General features: G+C 46.6%; 1 protein-coding gene across 1 annotated transcript in view; it reads left to right on the forward strand.

Moving 5' to 3' along the window:
• LOC146784153 (phosphatidylethanolamine-binding protein 1-like) overlaps positions 1 to 26,232 on the forward strand; it is a 52,396-nt gene that overhangs the window by 4,767 nt on the left and 21,397 nt on the right. Inside the window, exon 2 of the mRNA XM_085633222.1 lies at positions 24,037 to 24,146. Coding sequence (XP_085489348.1) covers positions 24,037 to 24,146 — 110 coding nt within the window. The remainder of the gene's footprint in view (positions 1 to 24,036; positions 24,147 to 26,232) is intronic.

Consider the following 26,232-nt stretch of genomic DNA (forward strand, 5'->3'; position numbering starts at 1 on the left):
TTATAGGATTTTATGGCAGTTCTATAGGCCCTTTTCCTGGAGGGTGAGAAATCTAGCCGCCATTTCCTCTCTAGTTTTTTACAGAATCGCTTGCTTTCCCGCAAGTCTTGGGAGTACCAAGGGGCAGTTTTTGTGGCACGTTTAGGTTTGCTACATTGTAAAGGAAGTATTACATCTAGAGAGTTCAGAATCCAATTGTTAAAATTAAGGTTGGCCAGGGTAGGGTCCAATATAGGAGGTGGTCTTGATGATTCGAGGGCCAAGGTCCAGTCCACTCGGGAAAGTTTAGACCAATTCCGCCCTGCCCGAATAGCAGTGGGCGGAGGAGGGGGGCTGTGCAGAATAAGCAGCTTAAACGGGATCAGAAGGTGATCTGTCCAGGGAAGTGGTACAGGGTTTTCCACCAGAAGGTCAGAGCAATTGCTAAAGATAGGATCCAACAAATGGCCCTTACAGTGAGTGCGTTTCGTGACTAACTGTAACAGTTGTAATGCGGCAAGGTTTTCGGACAGATCAAGGGCATTATGGTCATTGGAGTTGTCAAAGTGAATGTTAAAATCTCCTAACAGAGAGTAGTTGGCCGAGCTACACACTGAGTCAGCTAGTAGGGGAGAAAGGCCATGGAGAAATTGCCCTATAGGTCCCGGTGCACGATAAATAAGTGTCCCAGAGAAGGTGTAAGTGGCTGAAAAATCTAAAGCGAAAGTTAGGCTTTCGCAATCGGGTATAGAGTTGGGCAAGCTCCGACAATTGTATCCTTCCTTATAGATAATAGCCAATCCACCTCCTCTCCTAGTGGGACGATCTACCCGTAAAATCAAATAGCCCTTAGGAAGGGCATTAATAATATCAGGGTCAGATTCAGAGTGGAGCCAGGTTTCCGTCAGAAATAAGGCATCAGGTTTGTTTTCCTCTAGGAGCAATGAGATCTCAGTACTATGTTTGGGGAGAGATCTGCAATTCAGTAGGTACATACGGACTAGAGTAGTTTGGCCCATAGGAATACCAGGGAGTTGAAAGCCACAGTGGGAACAGGTCACTCCTTGATCTATGGGATTGCAGGAGGGAACACACCGAGGAGAGACCTTCCCTCTTAGTGAGAAGAGGGCCTGGGAGCTATACCTCCGTATAGTGGGAGAAAAAGGAGCAGGGTTCCTGGCCCCGTGCCCCGGTTGGCCGCGGACGGGCGCAGACGGGCTTGCCTTTGGCGCGCCGCCGGCGCGCCCGCTGCGCGCTCGCACCATGCCCCTCTTTTGTAGCGTGAGGGGAGCAGACGCTAGACTGCTCCCTGCGCTACTACTAAGATGGCGGCCGGGCGAGTGATAGAAGAAGTACTGGGGGAGCGAGGAGCTTAGGCTGCACAAGAGGTGAGTGCAGGTAAGAACCTGCTTCCTTTAAAAAACACAAGTCACAAGAATAAAGATAAAAACAGGTTTAAAAGCTACCTGATTAAAAACACTCTTAGTATCACTCCAACCCTCACACAACACTCGGTAACGCTGCAGCTACTGTCTCCCGGCTCAAGCCTCAGGAGTTTACTTACAATACCAAAAGCAACACCTATTGCATTGCATAGCGCGGTGTCCGTGAAGACGGCGCTGCACTTATTAAAGTAAAAAAAATAATAATATGAGGGGTGGGGCTTCAAGCCCCCTCCTGAACCTCTTCTCAGAAGTTTACTGACCACCAAACGGCAATGTGTTTGTTATTGAGAAAAATATTTAGGACAAAAAGATTGAAAAGCACTGCTGTAGGTAGGTATCAGGTGTTACTTTTACACAATATCATTCCACTCTATTTAAACTGAAAATATCAAACATTTGTTACATACTATTGGCAAGTATTTAGCAAAACCTCTGAACATTCCTACATGAATGCACTACCGTATGAGCTACATGCTGCATGCAAAGCCTTCTGTGGCAAAACTTCAACCTCTAGGACATTAAATGCGTGCACGTGTAAAGTGAGAAGTGGTGGGGGCAGGAAAGTGCAACCTGCCAGTACGGCTGTTGGAACGGGCGGAAGAGAAGAAGCGGGAAAGCTGGGTGGGGGATATCCCTGCGCCGGAGGGAAATCTGCAGCAGGTTGAAAGTTGTTGCGGCAGGCTGAGCCGCTCCGAGTTCCTCCTCTGCCCCCGGGGGAGAAGAGTAGAGAGTTCAGCGCTGCCAGGAAGGTGAGACCTGGAGAGGAGTGGGCATGCAGTGCGGCTGCTGAGTGAGACATTTGTGAGCAGTGCTGCCCTTGGGGAGATGACACCCGCCGCCCCTTCCTCCGAGAGGAGCCTGCGAGCAAACAGCACCAGGAAAATGAGCCACCATGACTAACAAAATGTCCAGCTTTCTGTACACTGGAGACATCGTCTCCCTCTATGCGGAGGGCTCGGTGAACGGCTTCATCAGTCAGTGCTGGAAGCGGGGCGGCACGCTCCGTGCCGGTCCGCGTTGCATGCTCACTTCAACTGGTGTTCACTTGCAGTGTGTGACCTTTCATTCCCACATATCTGCAGCATTCTTTTAACCCATTGACTGCTGTCCTACTTGCAGAAAGTGACCGCATCATTGAAAAGCTCTGTTAACATTCAGACTTACAGTTTCATGTGGTCCGACGTGCACACAGAACTCAAAGAAAATAAAACAAATAAACAACGTGTTTAGGTTTTGCATTTAGTTTTAAATCGATGCTTGCACAGCAGTCTTAAAAATGACAGACTGAAATCTACGCCTGAAATCGTGCCCTACTTTCACAGAGCACCAGGCGCCTGATGTGCGTCGCTACCTTGTTTCCACCACAGTTCTGCCTTCTGAGGATGTTGTGTTGTGACACGGCGTCTGTGAAACGGAAACATGATCCGCCACTACACGCCCTAAAAGATAAGAAATTGCGTTGCAACAGCTGCAAAGCAGACGACCCTGTCCGGAACAGCCGGACAAAATGGCGAAAGGGCGGCAACAAAAAAAACTAATTTCCAATGGCAGGCCACCGTTTAGCATAAACGGTGATGCCAGCAAATGAAAATGATGGGCGGGGCTTCAAGTCCCCTTCTCAAATCTACTCTCTCACTATATGTTCGCCGAGCGAGCAGCGCATGCGTTGCAACGCTAGGCGAGGCCTAAAATGCAGACTAAAGAAAAGCAGTATTCACTTTTTGTTGATTAAAACAGTTGCTCAGTGACCTAACCTGCCTTTCAACTCGGCCTCTTGCTCTGGCAGCAGGCATTGTGATGTGAGAACTAGACTGTAGTAATATACTAATAGAGCTTCAACCTTTTTTCTTAAAAATCAGTGACTGAGTGTACCAGAAGTTGCAGATAATAAGGAAATTAGAGACTGACATTTTGTATAGGGATTTGCAGAACCCCATGCATTATAAGGCCCTTTAGTTGCAGCCCTCTCCTGGAAGCTACAGCTCTCTTTGCTGCTGCCTCTTTTCCAGCCCTCTCCGCCCACCCCACAACCTCTGAATTTCTCCTTCTGCCAGATTCCAAACAAGGAGGTATGGTGACCTAAAAGGAATACCGGGCACCAGACGTTTTCCTGGTGGCTAGCAGGGTGGGTGCCGGTTTCACTGCTGGGGAAGATTCTGTTGCTGGGGACAGGCTGGCTGCCTTTTGGGCCTGGAGCTCTTCAGTGCTTTACACATAAACAAATCAAAGACTGGTTTTAAAGTAAGCTTTCTAGGTGTCTCTTGTCTCACGCTGGCAGCAAGGGCTTTAGGGGGAGTAGGGGTTTAAGGGGTCTGCTGTTGCTTGGTTCAGAGCAACCAGTGCATATATGATAGACTCTATAAAAAATATATGCGGTTTTGAATTTTGCAAGATGATCTTTGCAAAACAGTTCAATTTAAATGCAACTAGTGACCCTTTCCAATGGGCCTGCAATGCTCACCATCACGTGTGGTGCAATATGTGTAGTCACTTTTGATCAATTTGAACAAGAACTATTCTTTTGTTGAAAACTACAAATTATGCTGCATCTGACATAATCATTTGCAAGTGCGATAAATCCACACTTATGTAGAACACACTGCAGCACCATATAATTCCAGTGGCCCCTACAATTGTAAATACACTGCAAGATACTTACATTAGCTGTTCAAGCCGCCTGTGAAAAATTAAGATTTGCATGTTAAATCACCAGCTCAACTGAAGTGTATATTTAGCAAATTCGGGTTTGATGTACTATGATTCAATTTTTAAAAAAGTGGCTGTACTACGGCTATTTTTATGCTTCCTTTTCTACCACAGAGTATTATATACCTCCGTATTTCTGTAGCCTAGGAAATTTCTCCTCACACTTTTCTTTGTACGCAACACATACTTTTTGTGGGACAATCCAAGCAAAATCAGTAAGTGAAGTTCAACTATAGTACTGGCGATTGTTCTATTGTTCCGAGCGACCAGTTAAAAGGGGGCGTTGTCCCCAATGCATTTATTATGCATCCATTGGAAAACAATACAAGTCCCATAATCATTCAGTCATTTATTTTCTAATGTACCTTATTTGACTGTTTTTCACCTTTAACATCTGAAGTCACAGTTTCCCCTCCATCTCTGGCACGTTTCAAGCGGAAAGAGCCACGTAATACTTTGTTTCTCTGTGGGAAGAACCTCTGCCAATTTATCCACCTAAAGTAACAGTATTTATTCTTCTTGAAATGTGTCACACAAAAGCTAGTTATGGGAAACAGATGTCAGCTGACAACTGTTAAACATTTAAATTGTTGAAGCTAGAAAAAAAAAGTAGCATTACGCAAAAATAAATTATCAATGATTTTGGGGTCTTTGCACCGCAGGTGCAACTTCCTAAATCGCTGCTTACATTTAATCCTGGTTCTCAAAGTGTTAGTTACATTGCAGCATTTTAAAAACTGCTTAGCATCAAGAGGAGGGGGTTGCATTCATCAGGCTGTAGCGGAATAGAAGTGCCTGGTGTTATACAATGTTATATTTTCATTTTTTTTTTCTTAAACAAGTTAAGTTCAGCTTGAAAACCTGGATTTTTTTGGCAGGTAATTCATTTTGGAAAGCTCGTCCCCAGGCTCATAATACTTACCTGCAATGGAAACCGTGTTTTCTGCTAGCGACCTCTATTCTGATTTAAAGAGTATCAATCCAAAAAGGAGGGAGGTGATATATAACGGGGGAGCTTTCTATTTTATCACAGAATTGGACTAAATCCCGCCATCTAATATCCAATGGCGGCCTTTTGGGTTGTACGTGCAGTAGGGGATCTAGAACTGTGCCATCCTGCCTCCATTTTGTTTTGTTCCTTTGTCTGGCATGGAGTTCTTCTATTGCCCAGTGACTTCTTGAATCTCAAACCAATTTGTGGATGTTTCACAAGCTCTTTAATATTCTCTCTCTTAGCACAGTTGAAGATTCCGCGAGGCTGTGAGGCGTGCACACATAACAATGCCACCAGGTGCGAAGGGTTGCTTTGGTGTCTTCACTAGGTGACTGCTTGGAGCCCGGTCATAAAATTTGATCAGCCTCCCATCCCTGGAAGCCTGATTTTAGGTTTCACCTATACAGCACATGTACTTGCAAACAATGGGATCACAGCCTGCCCATAGCTCTCATTTGCCTCGCTCCCGTTTTTCACGGTATGCAGGCATCATGTCCTTTTCTTGTATTTGAGCATCCCCTAGGGCATGGACCAAGAATTTGTGTCCATCCACTGCTCCCGTTTTAGGAGCTACTTTGTTTTTGTGCTCAAGCACTCACTCCATATGAGTGCTTGTTTTTTCAGTCTGTCTCCTATATCCTCATCCATGTAGCTTTTTCCTCTCCCTAAACTACACTCTACGCCACTGCATTCTACTCTGCACCACTGTACTCTACGCTACTGTGCTCAATAGCCATTGCACTCTACACCACTATACCCCAAGCCGCTCCACTCTATGCCACTCTACTCTGTGCTACTGTACACTATTCCGGTCTGCCCCCACTCTATGCTACTGCATTCTACTCAGGAGTGCCCTACTGTCCACCACTGCACTTTATGCCACTGCAATCTACGGTGCCACTCTACTCTGTGCCCACTGCACTCTACTCTGCCCCACTCTATGCCACTCTGTTCTACACAGGTGCACTATGTACCACTCTACTTTGTGCCACTGCACCACTCTACTCTGCACCAGTCCATTCTACTCCATACACTCTATGCCCCATCACTGTATGCGACTCTATACCACTCCACAAAGTGGCACTCTAACCCACCCCAAACAATGCCACTCTACTCCACCCCTCTCCACACCACTCCACTCTACTCTACTCTACTCTACTCTACCCTACCCCACCCCACTACAAGTCCCTCTACGCCATACCACTTCACTCTGCTGTGCAACATCACTAAAAGCCATTGGCAAAGCCAGTAGTTCTCAAGTATGTGAAACCTATTGGCTTTGCCAACGTTTGTTTACCTTTTAATGCCATGTGCATGAACGCACTGGTGTGTGCATGTGTTGTTTCAGTTACAGTATGTACAGTGACCTTTTTGAGGGATTTTGTGGCCGACTCATAACAGAAGTTCCATTTAAGTGCATGCCACACTGGCTTCTTTTCTAGTACATGTTATTGTCCTAGTACTGCCTACTCCTTCACTTTCAGAAACGACAGTTTCTGTTCCCTCACTTTTTTTCTCTGCAAAGACTTTGCCTTCTGATACAGGTTGCCAAAATCCTGCCCAGAAGCAGTAGACCTGAAGGTCTGACCAGGTAGCCTCCCTCTCTTCCTTCAGTAAAAGAGCGAGGGCATCTGGGATGAGCTTAAAAAACCTCTCCACATCCCTCCTTGTATTCTTTTTGGAATTCCAGGGAAGAAGAAAAGCCCTGTAAATTATTGGGACAGTCATCTGAATTTCAAAAGATGGCAGCTGCTAACTCCCATCACATTTAAGACAGACAGGATACTAAATACATGGTTGCATTTTCTTTTTTTCTCTCCTTACATTCCACAGTTACCCGTATGCTCTAGAATTATGCTAACATTGACTGTCGGACCAGTTTTTTTGTAGTACCTGCTGTTCCTGCAGGATGTTCCAGATAAAGACTTTGACTTGTCTTGCATGATTTTGTGAAACTACAGAAGGTAACTGTGGGAGGGCAGGCTTAATGAACAGGCGAGGAGGCTGTATATATTTGCCTAAGGAAGGCTTTTTATTGATTTTCGGTGAGAATAGAGATCCGGATGATGTTGGTTCTTCTGGTTTCCCTCCTGAGAGACTGTCTTCCCGGTCCGGAGATTCCGTAGGGTTCAAGGTGGATGTATCGGGGACTTCTTTGGCGATGGCGTGGCCGTCTTCCCGGAGGCTCATAGGAGGGAAAAGAAAGGGGTTTGTCAGGGTGATATATTGCGATACGTTTGTCTTAACACCGTCACCGCACCAGCGAGTGTTGTTCAGGATCAGTAGGAGGGGTCGTGAGGGAAATAGGGACGTGAAGGGAAGTATGGACGTGAAGGGAAATACTTCAAGTTGAACGTAGTCCGGCTATGTATCGGGAGTAACCGGTTTAGCAGGATAGTTAGCTTTGGCTATGGAAGGTAGTGAGGTCAGACATTTATCTAGACAGATTTCTACTTGGTTACGACAACTACACGGTAACTCGGGCCTCCCAGGTCTCGACCCAGTCCCTCCGTTGCCTCCCTCAATCCCCCTCCCAGCTCACACCCCGGAGACGGTTTCACTCACCGACCCCCGCCGTAACTCTCCTGAGTTACGGCCGCTTCTCAGCGTCCTCCGGTGGGCACCACCATTCCTCGTACCAGCGGTCCTCTGAGTCCGCTTCGTCTCGGTCTTCCGTCTGCTTGTGGTCCTCGGGGTCCGCTCTCTCCTCAGCGCTTTCTCCGTCTTCGTCTTCTTCGTGTGGTTCGTTCCGGGTTCCTTCCTCTTTCTCGCGTTTGGTCCTCGACAACGACGTTTCTTCTCCTCCGGCTTTCATTGGCGCTGGGACAGTACTTCCGGGTTTAACCCCGCCCTCTTCCGGGTCTTTGGTTCCCGTCTGTGAAGAAACCAGAGAGGAGCATGGATATTGCAGTTCCCGTACGTTCCTCTTCTCTTTCAGAGGGGCGGAGTGAGGGACGGAGTGTGTGAGGTCAGGACCAGAGTGCTTCCGTGACGTCAGTCTCGGGCGGTCATCGCGCAATCCCTCACATCCCCTTTCCCTTGCTGTCTTTCTACTAGGGTTCTGTTCTTGGGGAAACCTAGATAAAAAATCCACGTTTCCTTGTTCGGTCCCCTTTCTATGTTTGGTTGTGAACCTGTAGGGTTGTAGGGCCAGGAACCATCTAAGGACTCTCTCGTTACGTCCTTTGTTTCGGGCTAACCATTCTAATGGGGCATGGTCCGTAAAAAGTGTGAACTCCCGGCCATCCAGGTAATATCGTAGGGTCTCAATGGCCCATTTAATGGCCAGGGCTTCCTTTTCAATGGTAGCATAGTTTTTTTCTCTCGGGAACAGTTTACGGCTAATATATAAAATTGGCTTCTCACCTTGTGGGGTTTCCTGAGATAGGACCGCGCCGAGGCCTTGATCTGACGCGTCCGTTTGAAGGATAAAGGGGAGGGAGTAATCCGGACTAACTAAGACTGTGTCCGACGTAAGAGTCGTTTTCAGGGTATTGAAGGCTTGCAAGACCGCCAAGGGAGGGTGACGTAGCACCTCTTCGGTGTTAACTTTCTTCTGGAGCAGGTCTGTTAGAGGTGCAGCTACCTGGGAGAATAGAGGTATAAATCGGCGGTAATAACCCAGAAGGCCAAGGAAGGCCCTGAGATCCTTTTTGGTTTTGGGGAGAGGGATTTGAGAGATGGCGTTCAACTTAGACGTTTGGGGTCTTATGAGGCCTTCACCCAGCAAGTACCCGAGATAGTGTACCGTCTGGGCTGCTAAGTGACTCTTGGTGTGGTTGATTTTCAGACCTTGTTGGCCTAAGGTCTGGATAACCTGATACAGATGTGCAAGGTGTTCTTCCCAGGTGTTGCTGTAAATGACTATGTCGTCTAGATATGCTCCTGCGTATGATGCATGGGGATGTAGCAACACATTCATAGCTCTTTGGAAAGTGGCAGGGGCTCCATGCAACCCAAAGGGTAACACCTTAAACTGATACAACCCGTCCGGAGTGGAAAACGCCGTTTTCTCCCTATCCTGGGGTCTGAGTGGGACTTGCCAGTAACCTTTACACAAATCTAACGTGCTAATGTATTTGGCCTTCCCGATTCTTTCTACCATCTCATCCACCCTGGGAAGAGGGTAGGTGTCGAATTCTGATATCTTATTGACTTCACGGAAGTCAATGCAAAAGCGTACCGATCCATCTGGCTTGGGTACGAGAACAATCGGTGAGTTCCACTCACTTACGGAGGGCTCAATGACATCCATTTTTAACATCATTTTTATTTCCTCTTTAATGACTTGACGGCGTGCTTCAGGTATACGGTACGGCCGTTGACGTACTTTTTTTCCTGGAGGTGTTTTTATGGAATGTTCTATAAGTGTTGTTCTACCCGGGGTGGTGGAGAAGGTAGTAGCCAGAGGGTTTAACCATTGGGAAAGACTATTCCGCAAAGAGGGTTCTAGATCAGGTGAAATACACTGTTCGAACAAGGGAACTGGGGTATCCACCATGTTTACTGCGAGAGGACAAGGGCCCTGCCATTTTTTTAATAAGTTTATGTGGTAAATCTGAGAGGTGTGTCTTGCCGAATCTGTTTCTATCCTATATGTCACGGGAGTTACCTTTTCCACTATTGGAAAGGGCCCCTGCCATTGTCCCAATAGTTTCTGGTCTGATGAAGGCATCATTAGCAGTACTAAATCTCCTACTTGGAAGCTTCTCTCTTTGGCTCTTCTGTCATATTGGCCTTTCTGAGCTGTTTGGGCGTTCTCCAGGTTGGAACGCATGATGGTTCTAATCTGGCTTAGATGGGTGCGTAAATTGGCCACGTATTCAGTTAGGGGTTTGGAGAAGTCGGGTTCTTTCTCCCATCCTTCTTGTGCCATGTCCAGGAAAGTACGGGGTTTACGCCCATAAAGTAATTCAAAAGGCGAGTAACCCGTACTTTTCTGTTCCTTGCATCGAATGGCAAATAAAGCCAGGGGTAGGATATCTTCCCATTTCCGGGTTTCTAGGGCCAAGAGTTTTTTTAGAGTGGTTTTAATGGTGGCATTATACCTTTCCACTAATCCATCCGTCTGTGGATGGTATGCTGCTGTCCTAATCTGTTTAACCCCTAACTGGGAACAGACCTGTCGCATGAGGCGGGATATGAAAGGAGTGCCTTGGTCAGTCAGGATTTCCTTCGGAAATCCGACTCGTGAGAAGAGGTTGATCATAGCCTTGGAGATGTTAGAGGCGTCTGGCCGACGTAAGGGTATGGCCTCAGGAAAACGTGTGGCATAGTCCACTATAACTAGCACATACCGACACCCACTACGGGACGGTAGTAAGGGACCAATGATATCCATACCGATACGTTGAAAGGGTTAGTCTATTATGGGAAGAGGACTTAGGGGAGCTCTAGGGGGTTGATACCTGCTATTCCTTTGACATACAGGACATTCCTTGCAGTATCTTTTGATCTGTTGGTATATCCCTGGCCAATAGAACCGTTCGGTGATCTGTTTTTCGGTTTTCTCCGTGCCGAAATGCCCTCCTAACAAGTGGCTATGTGCTAGATAGAGGACTTTGTCTCTGAAGGGGCCTGGGATCAACAACTGGGCACGTAGAGTGGGGGATCCCTTTCTGTACAATAACCCTTGCTTCGTAAAGAAATAGGGACATACATGGTGGGGATCTTCAGCGTCAAGGGCTTGAGACCAGGCTCCTTGTAGTAGGGGGTCCTCTCGCTGTGCGGCGTGGAAATTCCTATCTGTTTCCCAGGGATTTTCGTCCAGAAGAACCGGTAGTGCCACAAGATGTCTGGCCTTGTCTGCTCTCCTTTGTTTCCGGCTTTTCCTTGTCTTTGTTGGAGGCCAGTCTTTATCCACCTCCTGGGCAAAAGGTGCGGAAGACCACCAGTCACCTTCCTTGGTCTCCGCCTCCCGTACCAACTGGGTCAACTTCGGGTAATCGTTTACTATGATGGCTTGTTCAGGCAAGCGAGGAATCAAGCCCACAGTAAGGAATGAACCAGGATCTTGAGAGTGCTGGATTTGTACTTGTGTTGTGGGATACGGTTTGGTATCTCCATGCACACACCAGATGGCGACAGTGCCGTCGATAGGACCGACATGATTCCCGAGGTCCTGTGGCCTTATTACACTATGTAAACAGCCGGTATCGGCAAGGGCAGTCATAGGTTGTCCGTTCACTGAGATGGTACATCGGTAGGGTGGTTTTTCTTTTTCAGTGGGTGAACAATAGTAGTTACGAGCCACTCCAATTTCCATTGGTTCTTCTTTCTGTGGACAGAACCTGGCGATATGACCCAGTGTTCCGCACTGGAAACACTGGGGTCCTGCTGTCGGTGGTCGTATAGGGGTTATCCCTGGAACAATGGTAATAGTCTCTGGTCTTTTGGGCGGTGGGGGCCTCAAAGGCCGGTGTAATCCTGAACTAGTGGGTTTTGCTGTGGGCTCGTCGCGCCCTTTTTGGACCTCTTGGGCCCTACTGTAGGCACTGGCTATTTCCACTGCGGTTTCAAGGGTAAGGTGAGGTTGTTGTCGTACCCACCTTTGGATAGGGGGGTGTAGAGAGGACAAATATTGCTCTAAATATATTTTTGCCATGATTCCATCCTTATCTGTGGTAGCGGGTTTCAGCCATCGATCTGCCATGTCCTTCACCCTAAAGTAGAGAGCTCGGGGTGTTTCTTGGACGCCTTCCTTCATTTGTCTTAAGCGCTTTCGATACGTTTCGTCATCTACCCCCAGTCGCTCCATGATGCAGCGTTTTATGTCTGCGTACGGAACCACCCCCTGAATGGTGGCGGCCTGATACGCGGCTTGTAAATCTCCTGATAGGAGGGGTCCTAGGTATTGGCCCCATTTATCGGCCGGCCAGGAAGCCGCTGTGGCCATCCGTTCGAAGTTCGTAAAGAAGAAATCCGGATCTTCACCTGGTACATATCGTTGTAATACTACGGATGGGAGCGTGGTGGGACCTCTCTGATGTCCGAGAGCTTCAGTAAGTTTCTCCATAGCGGCCCCGTGGGTATCGCTCTGTCCACTGAGTACTTGTTGCAACTTGCCTCGGTCTTCTTCTACCACCGTCAGGAAGCGTACCATCACTTTGCCCAGATGCTCCTGATTTTCAGCCATTTTCGCTAGGGCAGCCTCCATGACGCCTTGGGATCCCACTTCTGACACCACTTGTGGGAGGGCAGGCTTAATGAACAGGCGAGGAGGCTGTATATATTTGCCTAAGGAAGGCTTTTTATTGATTTTTGGTGAGAATAGAGATCCGGATGATGTTGGTTCTTCTGGTTTCCCTCCTGAGAGACTGTCTTCCCGGTCCGGAGATTCCGTAGGGTTCAAGGTGGATGTATCGGGGACTTCTTTGGCGATGGCGTGGCCGTCTTCCCGGAGGCTCATAGGAGGGAAAAGAAAGGGCTTTGTCAGGGTGATATATTGCGATACGTTTGTCTTAACACCGTCACCGCACCAGCGAGTGTTGTTCAGGATCAGTAGGAGGGGTCGTGAGGGAAATAGGGACGTGAAGGGAAGTATGGACGTGAAGGGAAATACTTCAAGTTGAACGTAGTCCGGCTATGTATCGGGAGTAACCGGTTTAGCAGGATAGTTAGCTTTGGCTATGGAAGGTAGTGAGGTCAGACATTTATCTAGACAGATTTCTACTTGGTTACGACAACTACACGGTAACTCGGGCCTCCCAGGTCTCGACCCAGTCCCTCCGTTGCCTCCCTCAATCCCCCTCCCAGCTCACACCCCGGAGACGGTTTCACTCACCGACCCCCGCCGTAACTCTCCTGAGTTACGGCCGCTCCTCAGCGTCCTCCGGTGGGCACCACCATTCCTCGTACCAGCGGTCCTCTGAGTCCGCTTCGTCTCGGTCTTCCGTCTGCTTGTGGTCCTCGGGGTCCGCTCTCTCCTCAGCGCTTTGTCCGTCTTCGTCTTCTTCGTGTGGTTCGTTCCGGGTTCCTTCCTCTTTCTCGCGTTTGGTCCTCGACAACGACGTTTCTTCTCCTCCGGCTTTCATTGGCGCTGGGACAGTACTTCCGGGTTTAACCCCGCCCTCTTCCGGGTCTTTGGTTCCCGTCTGTGAAGAAACCAGAGAGGAGCATGGATATTGCAGTTCCCGTACGTTCCTCTTCTCTTTCAGAGGGGCGGAGTGAGGGACGGAGTGTGTGAGGTCAGGACCAGAGTGCTTCCGTGACGTCAGTCTCGGGCGGTCATCGCGCAATCCCTCACAGTAACTCTGTAAACCTAGTCAGTGATTTGCTTGTAGGCTTACCCCAATATGAGTAATACCACTGGTTGCATGCGTTCAAACAGAAATAATTGGCTAGAGAGCTTAACTTAGCCAACTGCTGGAGGAGTTTGTATTGCCCTCTATTTTCATGAAAAGTAACCTGTCCATCCTTTCTTTGAGTAAGACCCTCTTAATGTGTCAAACTGTTGTTGCTTTTTGGTCATGTGGGAAGGGTAATAAAGATGGAATGTTGATTTTTATACTGCATTGCTTGAGTGCAATGACGTTTCAATCAGAAGTCATTGGATTGGCTTGAACCCCGTTTGAGAGCTTCAAGTTGAAAACGTATTCAACGGAGACATTTATATAGATAATAACGAATAGAAAAATTAGAATTGATATTCTCACAAGAGAGAGCTTTATTGTCTAAGGGAAACAAAAAGTCAGTGTTAAGAAAAGATGATGCACAGGTGGCATAAATGTGAAGTCTCCATGTGTGATGCAATGTGCCTTTGTACATCTCACATATGATGTGGGATATGAAAAACTTGTCAGCAGACTGTAAAGCTGCTCTGCGGAACTGAATGCAAGGGAGCAAGGCTAACATGCCTAAGTAAAACCTTTTTTGACTGGCTCAGATCTTTCTTTAACATTAAATGTTTTTTAAAATGCCTGCAATATCCAAATGAATACAATTCAGTAGTGGGACACTCAAGGTGTGCTGCATCTTAATTAATTTTAGAGGGGCATTCATAGTAACAAGCACATGTTAGGAGACACATTGAAAGGCTCCAGCTTTTGTCCTCCTAGTCAGGCTGGCACCAAACCCGGGGAAGAGGGAGTGGAGCCGTCATCCAGAAGAGGTTTGAAGTGACCACAGAGAAGGGACCGGTCATTACCCTGTGCATGGATGGGCACACAGGGTCTGCACATTGTGGGTGGGGGAAGGTTCTCAATTTTGGATTTTGAGCGTGAAGTGCTCTGTGTGGTTGCTTGCAGCAGGTCAAACAAAGTGCTGCAAAAATGGGTAGGGAACCCCTTAGAATGTTTACACCCATTGATTAGGGAGGAGCCAGGAGTCACCCCCAACCCACTAGTTGGTGCCAGACATAAATGTGGCACCTTCAGGCACCCCCTTCAGAAAACCCTCTGGATCTGAGGAAAAACAGAAGTGGGCTGGACCTGCTTTCTGTGACCCGAGCGGAGCCTTGAAGGCTGGTACTAGCCTTCTCTTGTACCCAGAACAAAGTGGACTCGAAGGGTCAGTTGCCTGACCTCCTTTATGGCTATAGGGTCACAACATGCTGCAAGAGGCCTTTCTCCTAAAGAGTCTAGCTCAGCTGACCAGTACCAACTGAACCTGAACTGAATCCTGCTGGGGTCTCTGCTGGAGTGACTTCTGACCTCCAACTTCTATTCCCATGGTCCTGGGATCTTTGACTGTGTGTAACTGGACTTTTCTTTACACCCTTAAAAAGCTGGGACTTAGAAACCTTTTGCACTTCCAAACCGCAGGGATGAACCACCCCAGTCTATTTGCCTAAGGTGTGACCTTGTGGGGCGAACAAAACCGTTTTCTCCTGCTCTGAGGTTCTCCACGGTAGCAAATCCAATTCAGCAGATACTTGGTAAGAAGGCATCCAGCCTTGTGGAAACCGTAGTTGGATGCAACCTGCAGCCTTGTCCCGCTAGAGATTTCCGATCTCCACAACAAAGAGATTAAGTCCAAAGGTAAAAATCTTGACTGGGTTAAGGAAGGCACCAGAAGTATCCCTTTGGCTGATGACTTCCCTGTGTGTGAACTTTGAATTTCTCCTGCTCCCGAGCTTTTGCTGCCAAAACCAACAGCTTTAGAGGGACCTAATGCCTACCCGACTTTGTGAGGGCTCCTCGTATACAGCCTGCTGCCTTACCTCACTGAGACTGAGACTGAAACTGAGTCACAAGTGAAAACCTTTAGCCCTGTCAGACCTGGTTTTGTATCTGACCTGCGTGCCTTCGCAGACGGCCTGAAATAGCACCTAGATCCTGTTCTACTGACCTGCCATTGGCATTGTGGGTTTTTGGCACTATTTTCCCTTAAATAAAAATTCATATCTCTGGTTCCCCTTATTCGCTTTTTGTCATTTTGGTATCACTTTATTACGCTAATTTGGTTTAGGATTTTTATTGCTTGGTGTTTTCACCTTTTTACAGCTTTGCTACTACTTAAAACTTTACACATTGCCCCAGGTTGAACCTATCTGCAATGTGCCATAGCTACCAGGGGGGTGAGCTCAGATTAATTTAGTGACTAAGTATTCACTCTATATATCGGAAAAAAATGGATTCCTACTCCGTACTGTGTGCTAAACCTCCTACAGGGAGAAAAAGCTCAAGGCTTTTTTTATGACCTTCACCCACCAGGTGGCATGCTTCATCATAGGGTTCTTCCGGTTACGCTGCGGAACGGAGCAAGTTGCTACCTGTGAGATACATGGAAGCACTGAATGCTATACACCAAATGATGGTAAACAGTAGTTGGAGGTGTTTTATTGTAAATTGAAAATAACTGCCAGGTGGGAAAGGTATGCTTTATTCAGTCCTCAAGACAGTAAGATTAAAAAGGGAATAAATGTAGAAAGTATGTGATGTTTTATTGACCCTTCTTTCTTCATGGTCTACATGTTTTAAGTCACCCTTCTCTGTGGCTTTCATCAGGACCAAGGACTAAAAGCCCTGACGCCACTCCTAGTTTGGACTATCCAATAACAACAAGTGTAGCAACTTCACACACTCTGCCTGAGTAAATGCCCTTTTCACCTACTTGGTACTATATTCTGTGTTACCTGTAACATATGGAGAGAATTATCCTGCCTTATTATATGGCACATTTATGTGAAACAAAATGCTTCACACCAGTATGATAGGCATGGACCATCATGCATTTTGCTTAAAAACATCTTAAATGGTTATAGCCAGTGCAGGCAGGTAGGGATACTTCATAAAGTGTTTATGGTTGCACATCTACTAAACCAGTGAAGACCCTGTGATTGGGCACTCTAAATAAAACAATACATGGATGGCCGATATTGCATACATATAAAAAGTGCTAACCTGACAGCTTTAGGGTGGTCTTCCCCCACACTTTTCCAGCCTCTTGCTATTTTTCTGTACTTGTTTTGCTGGTTTTAGGACTCTGAGCACTTTACCACTGCTAACTAGTGTTAAAGTGCCTGTGCTATCTCCCTTAAACATGTTATGATTGACTTACACTTGTTTGGTATATTTATTTACCTGTAACTCCCTTGTCAAGTGGCATGCCATATACCCAGGGCCTAAAAATTAAATGCTACTAGTGGGCCTGCAGCACTGATTGTGCTATCCACACAAGTAGCTTTCCAAACCTGTTTCAGGCCTGCCATTGCAGGGCCTGTGTTTGCTTTTACCACCACTTCGACTTGGCATTTATAACTACTTGCCACCCTTAAACTTTACTTTTATTACATATAAGTCACCCCTAAGGAAGGTCCTTGGTAACCCAAAGGGCCCTGGTAATAAAAACAGTCTATTTCATTTTCCTTTACTGTGAGGCCTACTCCTCTCATAGGTTAGCAGTGGGAAATCCTGAATACACTTTTACAATGTAATTCCTGAAGAGAGAGGAGTAGCTTTTTCATATTTCCTATGTTTGGAATGGGCTTGATAAATCCTCTTTACTAGTGAAGTTGGATTTCATTACTGTTTTAGAAATGTCACTTTTAGAAAGTAGACATTTTACTGCTCTTAGCTCTTCTGTGCCTTATAGCTTGTCTCCAATTTATGTCTGAGATGGGTGACAGCTACGCTTTGCGTATTCCCTCTAAACATTCAGAAATACAGTAAGAAGCATTCTGAACACTGAACACATCTGCATTCTGATGGGTCTTCCTGGGCAAGGAGGAATGGGAAGGGCTGGCACACTTCAATAGGTAGTGTCCTGTCCACATACAAAGCACTGATTTGCCCCCCGCCCCCAGGGTCAGCCTGTCAGACTGGACTGGGCTGAAAGGGTTTGTGTGCATTTGATGTCACCTCCACTTCGAAGGCACTTTCGGGTATCAGTACTGGGACCCTGACCCACACAAATCAGACACTTCTGGACCTACAACTGGACTCTGTCAGAAGACTACTGTGCTGCTCAAAGCCCTCAACTGGACTGCTGATCTTAAAGGCCAGCTTTTCTGCTTGTTGCCCTGCTGCCTGATGCTCTTTGACTCTGCTGAAGGAGATTTGTCTCTGCCTTCTTCCAAGTGATCTCCAAGGGCTTGTTGGCTTGCCTACGGTTGCTTGAGACTCATGGAAATCAACGTCTCTATCCCTGCTCCTGTGCCTGACTCACTGGAAGGGGCCCAGCCACTTACAAGAACTATTTTGACACCTCTCCTGCCTGTGTGTAGCAGAACCAGCTCATCAACCTGGTTGCGGGAGTAAAATCGGTGTATCGCGTTAGAAGCAGCACTTTGCCTCCAGAGATTGATGCATCAGACAATGCATTGCCACCGCTGCTGCTTGATGAGATAGGAGAATCCCCTCAACTGTGTGGCAGAAGGCGCATCGCTCAACGCCTCTCTACACCGGCATCTATCCTAGGAAAAGACTCATCGCCTTCACTGCGTGGAGAAGATCGTTGCAGGAGAGGTACTATGTTTACCAGGGCATGCGTAGGTTCTGTAGCTGGCCAGCGCTCCATCACACCCGGCCCAAATTTCGACTTTGCTCCAGTCCAACATAACCTAAAGTAACTTTTGTTGTGCTACTTGCTTCTAAACACTTTAGTGCATTTATTTCTTCACAGATTTAATATCTGTACTTCTACACATTGAATATTTGTCGTTTTGGTCTTTATTTAATCAGATAAATAGTCTCTATTTTTCTAAACCATTGTGGACAGTGGAGTACTTATGTGGGCGGGGGCAGCAAAAGTTTTGGAGGTGGCGGCCCCCAGCTCTTACTTGGCATCCTGAGTGGGAATAGCAAACACCCCCCTCATTCCTCAATGCGGCAATCGGAGAAAACTCGCTAGCACTCCCCCCCCCCCCCCGCCCGCTCTTCACTGCGGCCACTGCAGGGTGGCAAACGCTTGGACCACTAAGGGCGGCCAGAGGGCTAGCTACACCACTGATTGTGGAGTCTTTTTGTGGGGTTTTTCACTGTGTTACTGTATGAGTTATTGAACAAATACTTTACAAATTGATTTCTAAGTTAAGCCTGCCTGCTCTGTGCCAGGCTACCAGAGGGTGAGCACAGGATAATTTAGGATTATGTTGTGACTTACCCTGACTAGGATTGTGGTCGTGACGTGGACAGGGTGGATACCTCTGCCCACTAGAGGCCCAATTTCTAACAAAAGCAAGAATTTTACTCCATAGGTCCTCTGAGCTAATCCTTCAGCAGTGTCAAATCAGTTCCAAGAATTTTCTAAACATTTAGAAGCCAGAAGTCCCTAAACAAAAGCATCTGTTTGCTGGAGAGTGCCATCATGAGCAAAATGCAACAAACAGTATGAAAATGGATCCGTTCGGACTAGAGAAATCAGTGTGGGTTTAGCCAGCGGATCCCGAGCCAGAGATCAGCTATAGTGTGTACAGCAGTTTGTAATTAATCCCCCAGGAAAGTCCATTGCCCCGAGAGGTTGCCTAGGATTTGAGCAGCACTAGCTTTTCAACCAACTCTGTTGGGAGGGCCCTAGGGGACAAAGGAATTGGAGCACACCTTGCTCAACACAGGATTGCAACCTCAGGTTGGTGTCCCACTTCCCGGACACTGGACTAGGGGAGCCCCTGGGCCAGTCAGACTTAGGCCATAAGGAGATAAGCTCCCCAAACCAGGAACAAGGGGGCCTTCTCTCATACGGGCAGTTAAGGCTGTGTGCAGAGTGGAAAAGTGAACCCTGCCCTAGCAGTTTAATTTTGGGCTACCATTCAACCTCCCAAAAAGTATCCCCACAGGTGGGGCAAGGGCACCTGCCTGAAAAACAAGCATTTGCAATGCAATAGGTCTCGCATTTATAAGAGTTTGAGCTATTGGCATTGTAAAATTACAATGCCTTTTATTTATGTTTTGGTTTTAAAACAAATAAAAGGCATTGTCATTTACAATGTCAGTAGCATAAACTCGCATAAAAGCAGTGTGCGGCGTGCAGCAGTGTGAGGCGTGCAGCAGTGTGAGGCGTGCAGCAGTGTGCGGCGTGCAGCAGTGTGCGGCATGCAGTAGTGTGCGGCGTGCAGTAGTGTGTGGCGTGCAGTAGTGTGTGGCATGCAGCAGTGTTTCGTGTAGCAGTGTGAGGCATGCAGCACTGTGTGGCGTGCAGCGGCGTGCAGCAGTGTTTCGTGTAGCAGTGTGAGGCATGCAGCACTGTGTGGCATGCAGCACTGTGTGGCGTGCAGCAGTGTGCGGAGTGCAGCAGTGTGCAGCAGTGTGCGGCATGCAGCAGCGTGCAGCAGTGTGCGGCATGCAGCAGTGTCAATCAGCATGCAGCAGTGAGTAATGCAGCAGTGTGCAGCAGTGTGTGGCATGCAGCAGTGTGTGGCATGCAGCAGTGTGCTGCGTGCAGCAGTGTCGTGCAGCATGCAGCAGTGAGTAATGCAGCAGTGTGCAGCAGTGTGTGGCGTGTAGCATTGTGCGGCGTGCAGCAGTGTGTGGCATGCAGCAGTGTGTGGCATGCAGCAGTGTGTGGTGTGCAGCAGTGTGCGGTGTGCAGCAGTGTGCGGCGTGCAGCAGTGTGTGATGTGTAGCAGTGTGCGGCGTACAGCAGTGTGCAGCAGTGTGCGGCGTGCAGCAGTGTGCAGCGTGCAGCAGTGTGAGGCGTGCAGCAGTGTGAGGCGTGCAGCAGTGTGAGGCATGCAGCAGTGTGAGGCATGCAGCAGTGTGAGGCATGCAGCAGTGTGAGGCGTGCAGCAGTGTGAGGCGTGCAGCAGTGTGAGGCGTGTAGCAGTGTGTGGCGTGCAGCAGTGTGAGGCGTGCAGCAGTTTGAGACGTGCAGCAGTGTTTCGTGTAGCAGTGTGAGGCGTGCAGCAGTGTGTAATGCAGCAGTGTGTAATGCAGCAGTGTGCGCAGCAGTGTGTGGCGTGCGGTGGGGGGTAGTGTGCGGCGTGCAGCAGTGTGCGGCGTGCAGCAGTGTGCGGCGTGCAGCAGTGTGTGGCGTTCAGCAGTGTGTGGCGTGGTTTGTAAACAACAAGAAAAGCGGACATCAAAGGAAGGGTGGGAGGGAACGAGTATATGGGGTGTGAGTTATAACGAAAGTTAATTGTTGTAAGAGGGGATGCAGGAAGTGAGGCCGAGCGCACGCTGGCAAAAGCAGTCTGCTGCTTTCAAGTCCGATGCCAGATGCCAGCTTCGCGCTTGAATGCCTCACATGAACTGGCCATAAACTGCATTCCTAAGGTCTTGTACCCCTTACTAAATCTCTCTGAATGCGTGAGGCGGCGCACGCGCAGGAAGTAGCTGGTGGCAAATGGAATGCGCGTGGTTGTGCGCGTAACCACCACCCGATCCACCTGGGAAGCCTTTGGGAGCATTTTCTGAAGCCCCTACATAAGTCTCGGTGAGCGATCGCTTACGCGATAGCCAGGCGAGACCTAAAAATGGGTGCAATGTGTCTACAATTAAAGAAAAAGAAAATCCCTTTCTTGTGGTAGTTGAATCAAAGGACACTGCCCCAGGAAGAAGTAGCACCCAATAAGCCAATGTAGCTACTTCAAAATGTGCATATTGTGCACTTGTGATGCCCAGTAGGAGCAGGTGACTTCCAACAAATCGAATTGGCTCTGGGGACTGCGAGGACAGTGGCAGGCCCCCACAGGAGCCTCATTTGATTTTTGGCTAATCTCACAGAAAAAATTGGGTGGAGAGAGTTTGCTTGCAAATTCAAGCACACCTAGAACTGTGACGTTTGTCCAGAGCCTCTGGGATGAATTCACCTTTGTTACTGGACCCTGTGAATGCTTTGCAGCCATGTTAAATATAAGGGTGGGCGATAAACTCTGTTCCGCTGGCGGAGTTCGTGGAGTTTTTCCCATTCCACGTTTTGCTTGAAACGCGGAGTTCCGGCAAAACTCTGCCAACCGCCATGTGGCGGAGTTTTTTTCACGCACGACTCGCCGACGTTAAGTTAAGGAGTGAGAATTTGCATACTCTGGTGCAATTTTCTTGCTCTAGAACACCTCCCAGTGAGATCTCTCAATGCGGGCGGTAGCAGCAAGTTCAGACTGATTGCATTGAGAAAGGGTGCCCTATGGAGTGCCGCGTGGTGCATTTCACACTGATTTTACAGCGCGAGAAGCATGATGTGGCAAATTCCGCCCAATCGCAGAACTTCGCGGAATCTCAGAGTTTTTTTGTATTCCGCCGAATTCCTCAGAGTGGTACTCTGAGTTCTGCCCACCCTTAGTTAAAAATAGAAGACAAACTGGATTATATTGAAAACTCTGATATGTACATTGTTGACAGTGAATCACTGCCTATGATTTATGTCCATGAAAAGTTGCACCCTCTTCCATGATTCTGAACATCAATAAACATTCTACTGGAATGCATATTTTACCTGTGCTATTGCGACACCCTTTCAGAGCCAGTAGGTCTGACTTTTTATTAATACTTACCACATGTTCGATCAATCAGTATTTGTTAAGCACGGCAATTCACCTGCGAGGGTCTCAAGGTGCTGAGGGTCTCAATGTTGTGTTGGGCACATGGATAGTATTGTATTTTTAATGGAACATTAAAGGTGCCTCCAGCACAAGTGGGTCAAGGTATATTTAATGGGTTACCTGACCTTTAGGATCTTTCTATCGTGTGTACACCCTGTTCGTTGAGAGACCCATTAGAGAGCCACAATAGGCATTTCGACCTGCCTTGCTGCATATACTTGTTACTTTGTGTGTAATATTTGGTAGTGTCTGTAATAAAGCACAGCACCTTCCCCGAGTAAGCCTTAGACCAGGGGTCTCCAGCCTTTTCTGTAGTGAAAGCCCCTTCTGATCAGTGAAAATTATCATGAGCTACTGAAGGCCAAACAACTCGCTAATTATTACCAGATACCCCCATGCCTAATTTCATTAACTAAGCCTAATGTTCGTGGAGCCAGATACTATGGTTTTTCATTATAATTTCTGACATAGCTATGGTTCTGTATTCTGAGCGCCGAGACACCCCCGGGTAGTTGCGCGCTATAAAAATTGCATAAACATAAACATGGTTTGAATAAAACACTTTGACTAGGGGCACTATGACAGGGCTTGCACGTGTCTCAGTGAGAGCATGTTCTAATGCGATGTATGAACATGTGTACAAATGAATGGGATATGTGTGTGTATGGGTGAATGAAAGCCTTTGTTGAGTGTACCTGTGGCACAGGACATACCTTACGCCATATTTGGCACCATTTTTTTAAATGGTAGGGATGTAAAAATGTTCATAAAAATGTTCATGATATGGAACATTTTTCTACACTTGAAAAAATACAGCTTTTTATTAAATGTCAAAAATATAGTTATAAATATGACACTGTGCACTGGCCACTATAAACAAGATACCTGCTGTTTGTAACTGCAACACTTTGTAATGGGAGAAAATTAAAATGAAGATTCAACTTAATCATTAGTTTAACTCTTCATTTTAATTTTCTCCCATTTAAAAGCATTTAGAAGCATGTTTTTCTCAGCTCTAATACGGAGTTGACAAGGACTTTTATTCAAGAGTCAAATACTTTAATTCTTCACTTCCTCACCCCACCTTGTCTCCCAAAGTGGAGTCCAGGACTGCTCATTATCTGGTCCTGCTATCTGCAGCTTGATGTTAATATTTTTAAAAAATACAGAGCCCTCCGTTAACTTTAAGAGGAAAACATGATCCCTGAAAAATGAACTCAAGGCTGAGAGCTACTCTGAAGGGATCTGTGAGCTACTGGTTGCTCACAAATCGTCCGTCTGAAGAAACTTGCCTTAGACTTTTGTATCATACTATCCTGAGAGTTAAGTGGAAAAAGAGGTGTATCTTTCCCAGCTGGGGAAAGACCCCAGTTGTTAAAACTGATGTTTTTCTGCCTCAGACCTGGATTTCTTGAATATAGGCTGTAGAGGAGTCTGTGAGGCTTGTTGTTTGCTGAGAGCGAGCTGTTTCTGTGCTGCCTCCATGTTGTAACACGTGGCCAAGGTCCCACTTCCCGCTCCCACCAGGTGGCTGGCCCAGCAGCACTGCTTGGAGTGCATCAGTCTGCCACCTCACTATCCTCCTAGAGAAGTGTATTTTATTTATGATCAGCCAGAGTTTGGCACTGCTGTGGGCCCACCCCTGCAAAACCCACTCACCTATCCAAACACACTCACCAATCCATGAAGAAGCACTTTCACTTTAAAAAAGGTTATATAACCTTTTGCCTATAAAGACATTTTAATCTTAAAACTTTTATGTGTTCGACTATGAGAAATGTGTTTATTTGCCCATTATTGTTCTAGGAAACCATATATTAAAAACATGTTGAGAATCAACTTTTTTTAATACCCTACTTTAAATTTTGAAAATTTTAATAGTCATATGCAGTGCATTACTCAGTAGTGTATCTAATAGAACAAGGTTTGTGCTACATTACTTTTTTTTAAATCTGCCTTATGATGCCAGTTTTCCCTTTTTATTTTAAACACTGAAGGTTAAGGACAAACCAACAGCCTTTGACTGGCCAGGAATGGACAAAAGCAAGCTCTATACTGTGGTTTTCACAGACCCCGATGTCCCCAGCAGAGAAGATCCAAAGTTCGGGTAAGATGCAGTAGGCTATGGAAATTAACTTACAGTACAAAAGTGGCAAATGTTTAGGAAGGAATGTTGCAATCAATAATGTGTAGATAGAGTTCCGCTGCGTAGCAAATTAAACCCACATTTTGTGCTAGATCTCAATATCTTGGAACTATGGAGATCTAAAGCAGTAAAGTAAGGTTATAAAAAAGGCAAACCCAAGACTTGAACAACATTATACAATTTGTGAGGGAAGATTTTAAAGTTAGAGCTTGGGGTCCATATTATATATTGAGGTGCACTGACTCAGTTTGTGCTGGTACACCCTCATTGGTCCTCCTTCTACAGACAAGGAGCCTGTACCAGATTACATATAAAATGATCTTTGAAGTAGTGCGTGCACTCGAGAGAGTGAACGGGAATAGAGAGGCAGCGGTTAAAACCACCACCACATGTTTTACTGTAGGCCTGACTTGGTCTGCATTTGGAGAGAGAATAATGACCTCCATCATTTCCAAAGAGGGTTGATGTCTCAAATTTGAACTTTTGAGGGAGGTTCCCCATTGTCTCCTGGAACCCTCTGTGGCCATTTTCCTTTCTTTTCTCAAGTTTATTGTAACAAAAGGAGAAAAAAGACAATAGTACATTTCCAACCGTCATTGACTGCGTCATAGTACAGATGATATGGCCAAGTGTGCTAATACAAAGTACACACGTTACTCCCTTGTAGGTTTTAAGCACATCATCAGCTAAAAAGACCTTGGAGGGTTCTTAGAAGGTGAACAATATCTTAGAATAGAGAGAATTAAAAAAAAAAAAGTTCTTCACCCGCCGCATACAGATCGCACCATTTCCCCAGAGTTTTACCTCATTATGCAGACACTCATCTATGCCATGCATATGTGGTCATATAAATAATAGGGTTAATTTTTTAAGTCTGTCTTTTGTCTTTGGTATACACCAGTCCCCTTGCAGGGGGGGTTCCCATGATCTATTTTCCATCTTAATTTAAATGAGGGTTTAATGTGTCCTTGCATATGTTATCTGAGTTGTGCTAGCTCGAAGGCTAACCTGTATGACCATGTGTTGAAAGTGAAGCCCACCCCATTCCAAGGATGAGTGTAACTTAACTAGTTTAAGTATGGGTTTTCTGCCTTGCCACAAGTAGGCTTTCCATAACTGAGATAGTGTGCTTTTTAGGTTTGATGGGGCACACAGTGGGAGCATGGCAAATATGCAATTTAAGTGGGTCATTATGTTCATTTTGATTGTTTGTGCTTTTCACCGGATGAAGAGTTTAGTTTGGACTAGCAAGCTATCTCCCCCACATCTTCTCAGCATGAGGGCCCACTTTATCTTGCGTCATATTTCGGAGTGCTCTATTTACTAATCCCTAAATATTAGAGATTATAGGGAATCCAGTGGAATGGAGATGTTATAAGTGAGCCTATAATTGTTACAGGGGTTAATGGAAGAACCTTGCATTTGCTCCAATTAATGAGATACCCAGAAAAAGGTCGAAAATGCCAGTATTAGGTCTAATAAGGCAGAGATTGATTGTAGTATTTTCCTGAATTGCCTTTTGGGACTGGGCTGTTATATGTAGGTAGGGCATCTATTGCTTGCACGATTTCTTCAGTGGAGATTTGTGCTTCTAGTGATTGGGATAGTGATTTTAAACAGAGGCAGGAAAAGAGTTTAGGTTTCTGCTCTTGTGTGTTGCAGTTGTGTATAGCGATTAGTAAAAATCCTAGATCACTAGTATGTCGACAGGACATTAGTATGTCGATAGGGCATGTCAGTAATGTGTCCAGATCTGTACATATTTCTGGTGTTGCTTGCTGGGCTTCTTTTTTGCCTTATGTGAATGGATATGAGGCATCCCTCTTCCCAGCCATGTCTCATATACGAATATGCTGCTGCCCTAGGTGCAGAACATCAGTAAATGTGGCTGCTTGAAACAACTGCTTGGTCTTTCACTGTGCATGCAGCACCTGTCTGGACTTCAAAGAGGGCTAAGAGATCCACAGCAGGCATGTCAATTGAGTGACTGCAACCAGCTGCTGGGGGATATATGGGAGGTCCATGGTTCCCTTTTTCTCACCTCCAG

Source organism: Triturus cristatus, chromosome 11 (assembly GCF_964204655.1).
Source record: "Triturus cristatus chromosome 11, aTriCri1.1, whole genome shotgun sequence".
NCBI lineage: Eukaryota > Metazoa > Chordata > Amphibia > Caudata > Salamandridae > Triturus > Triturus cristatus.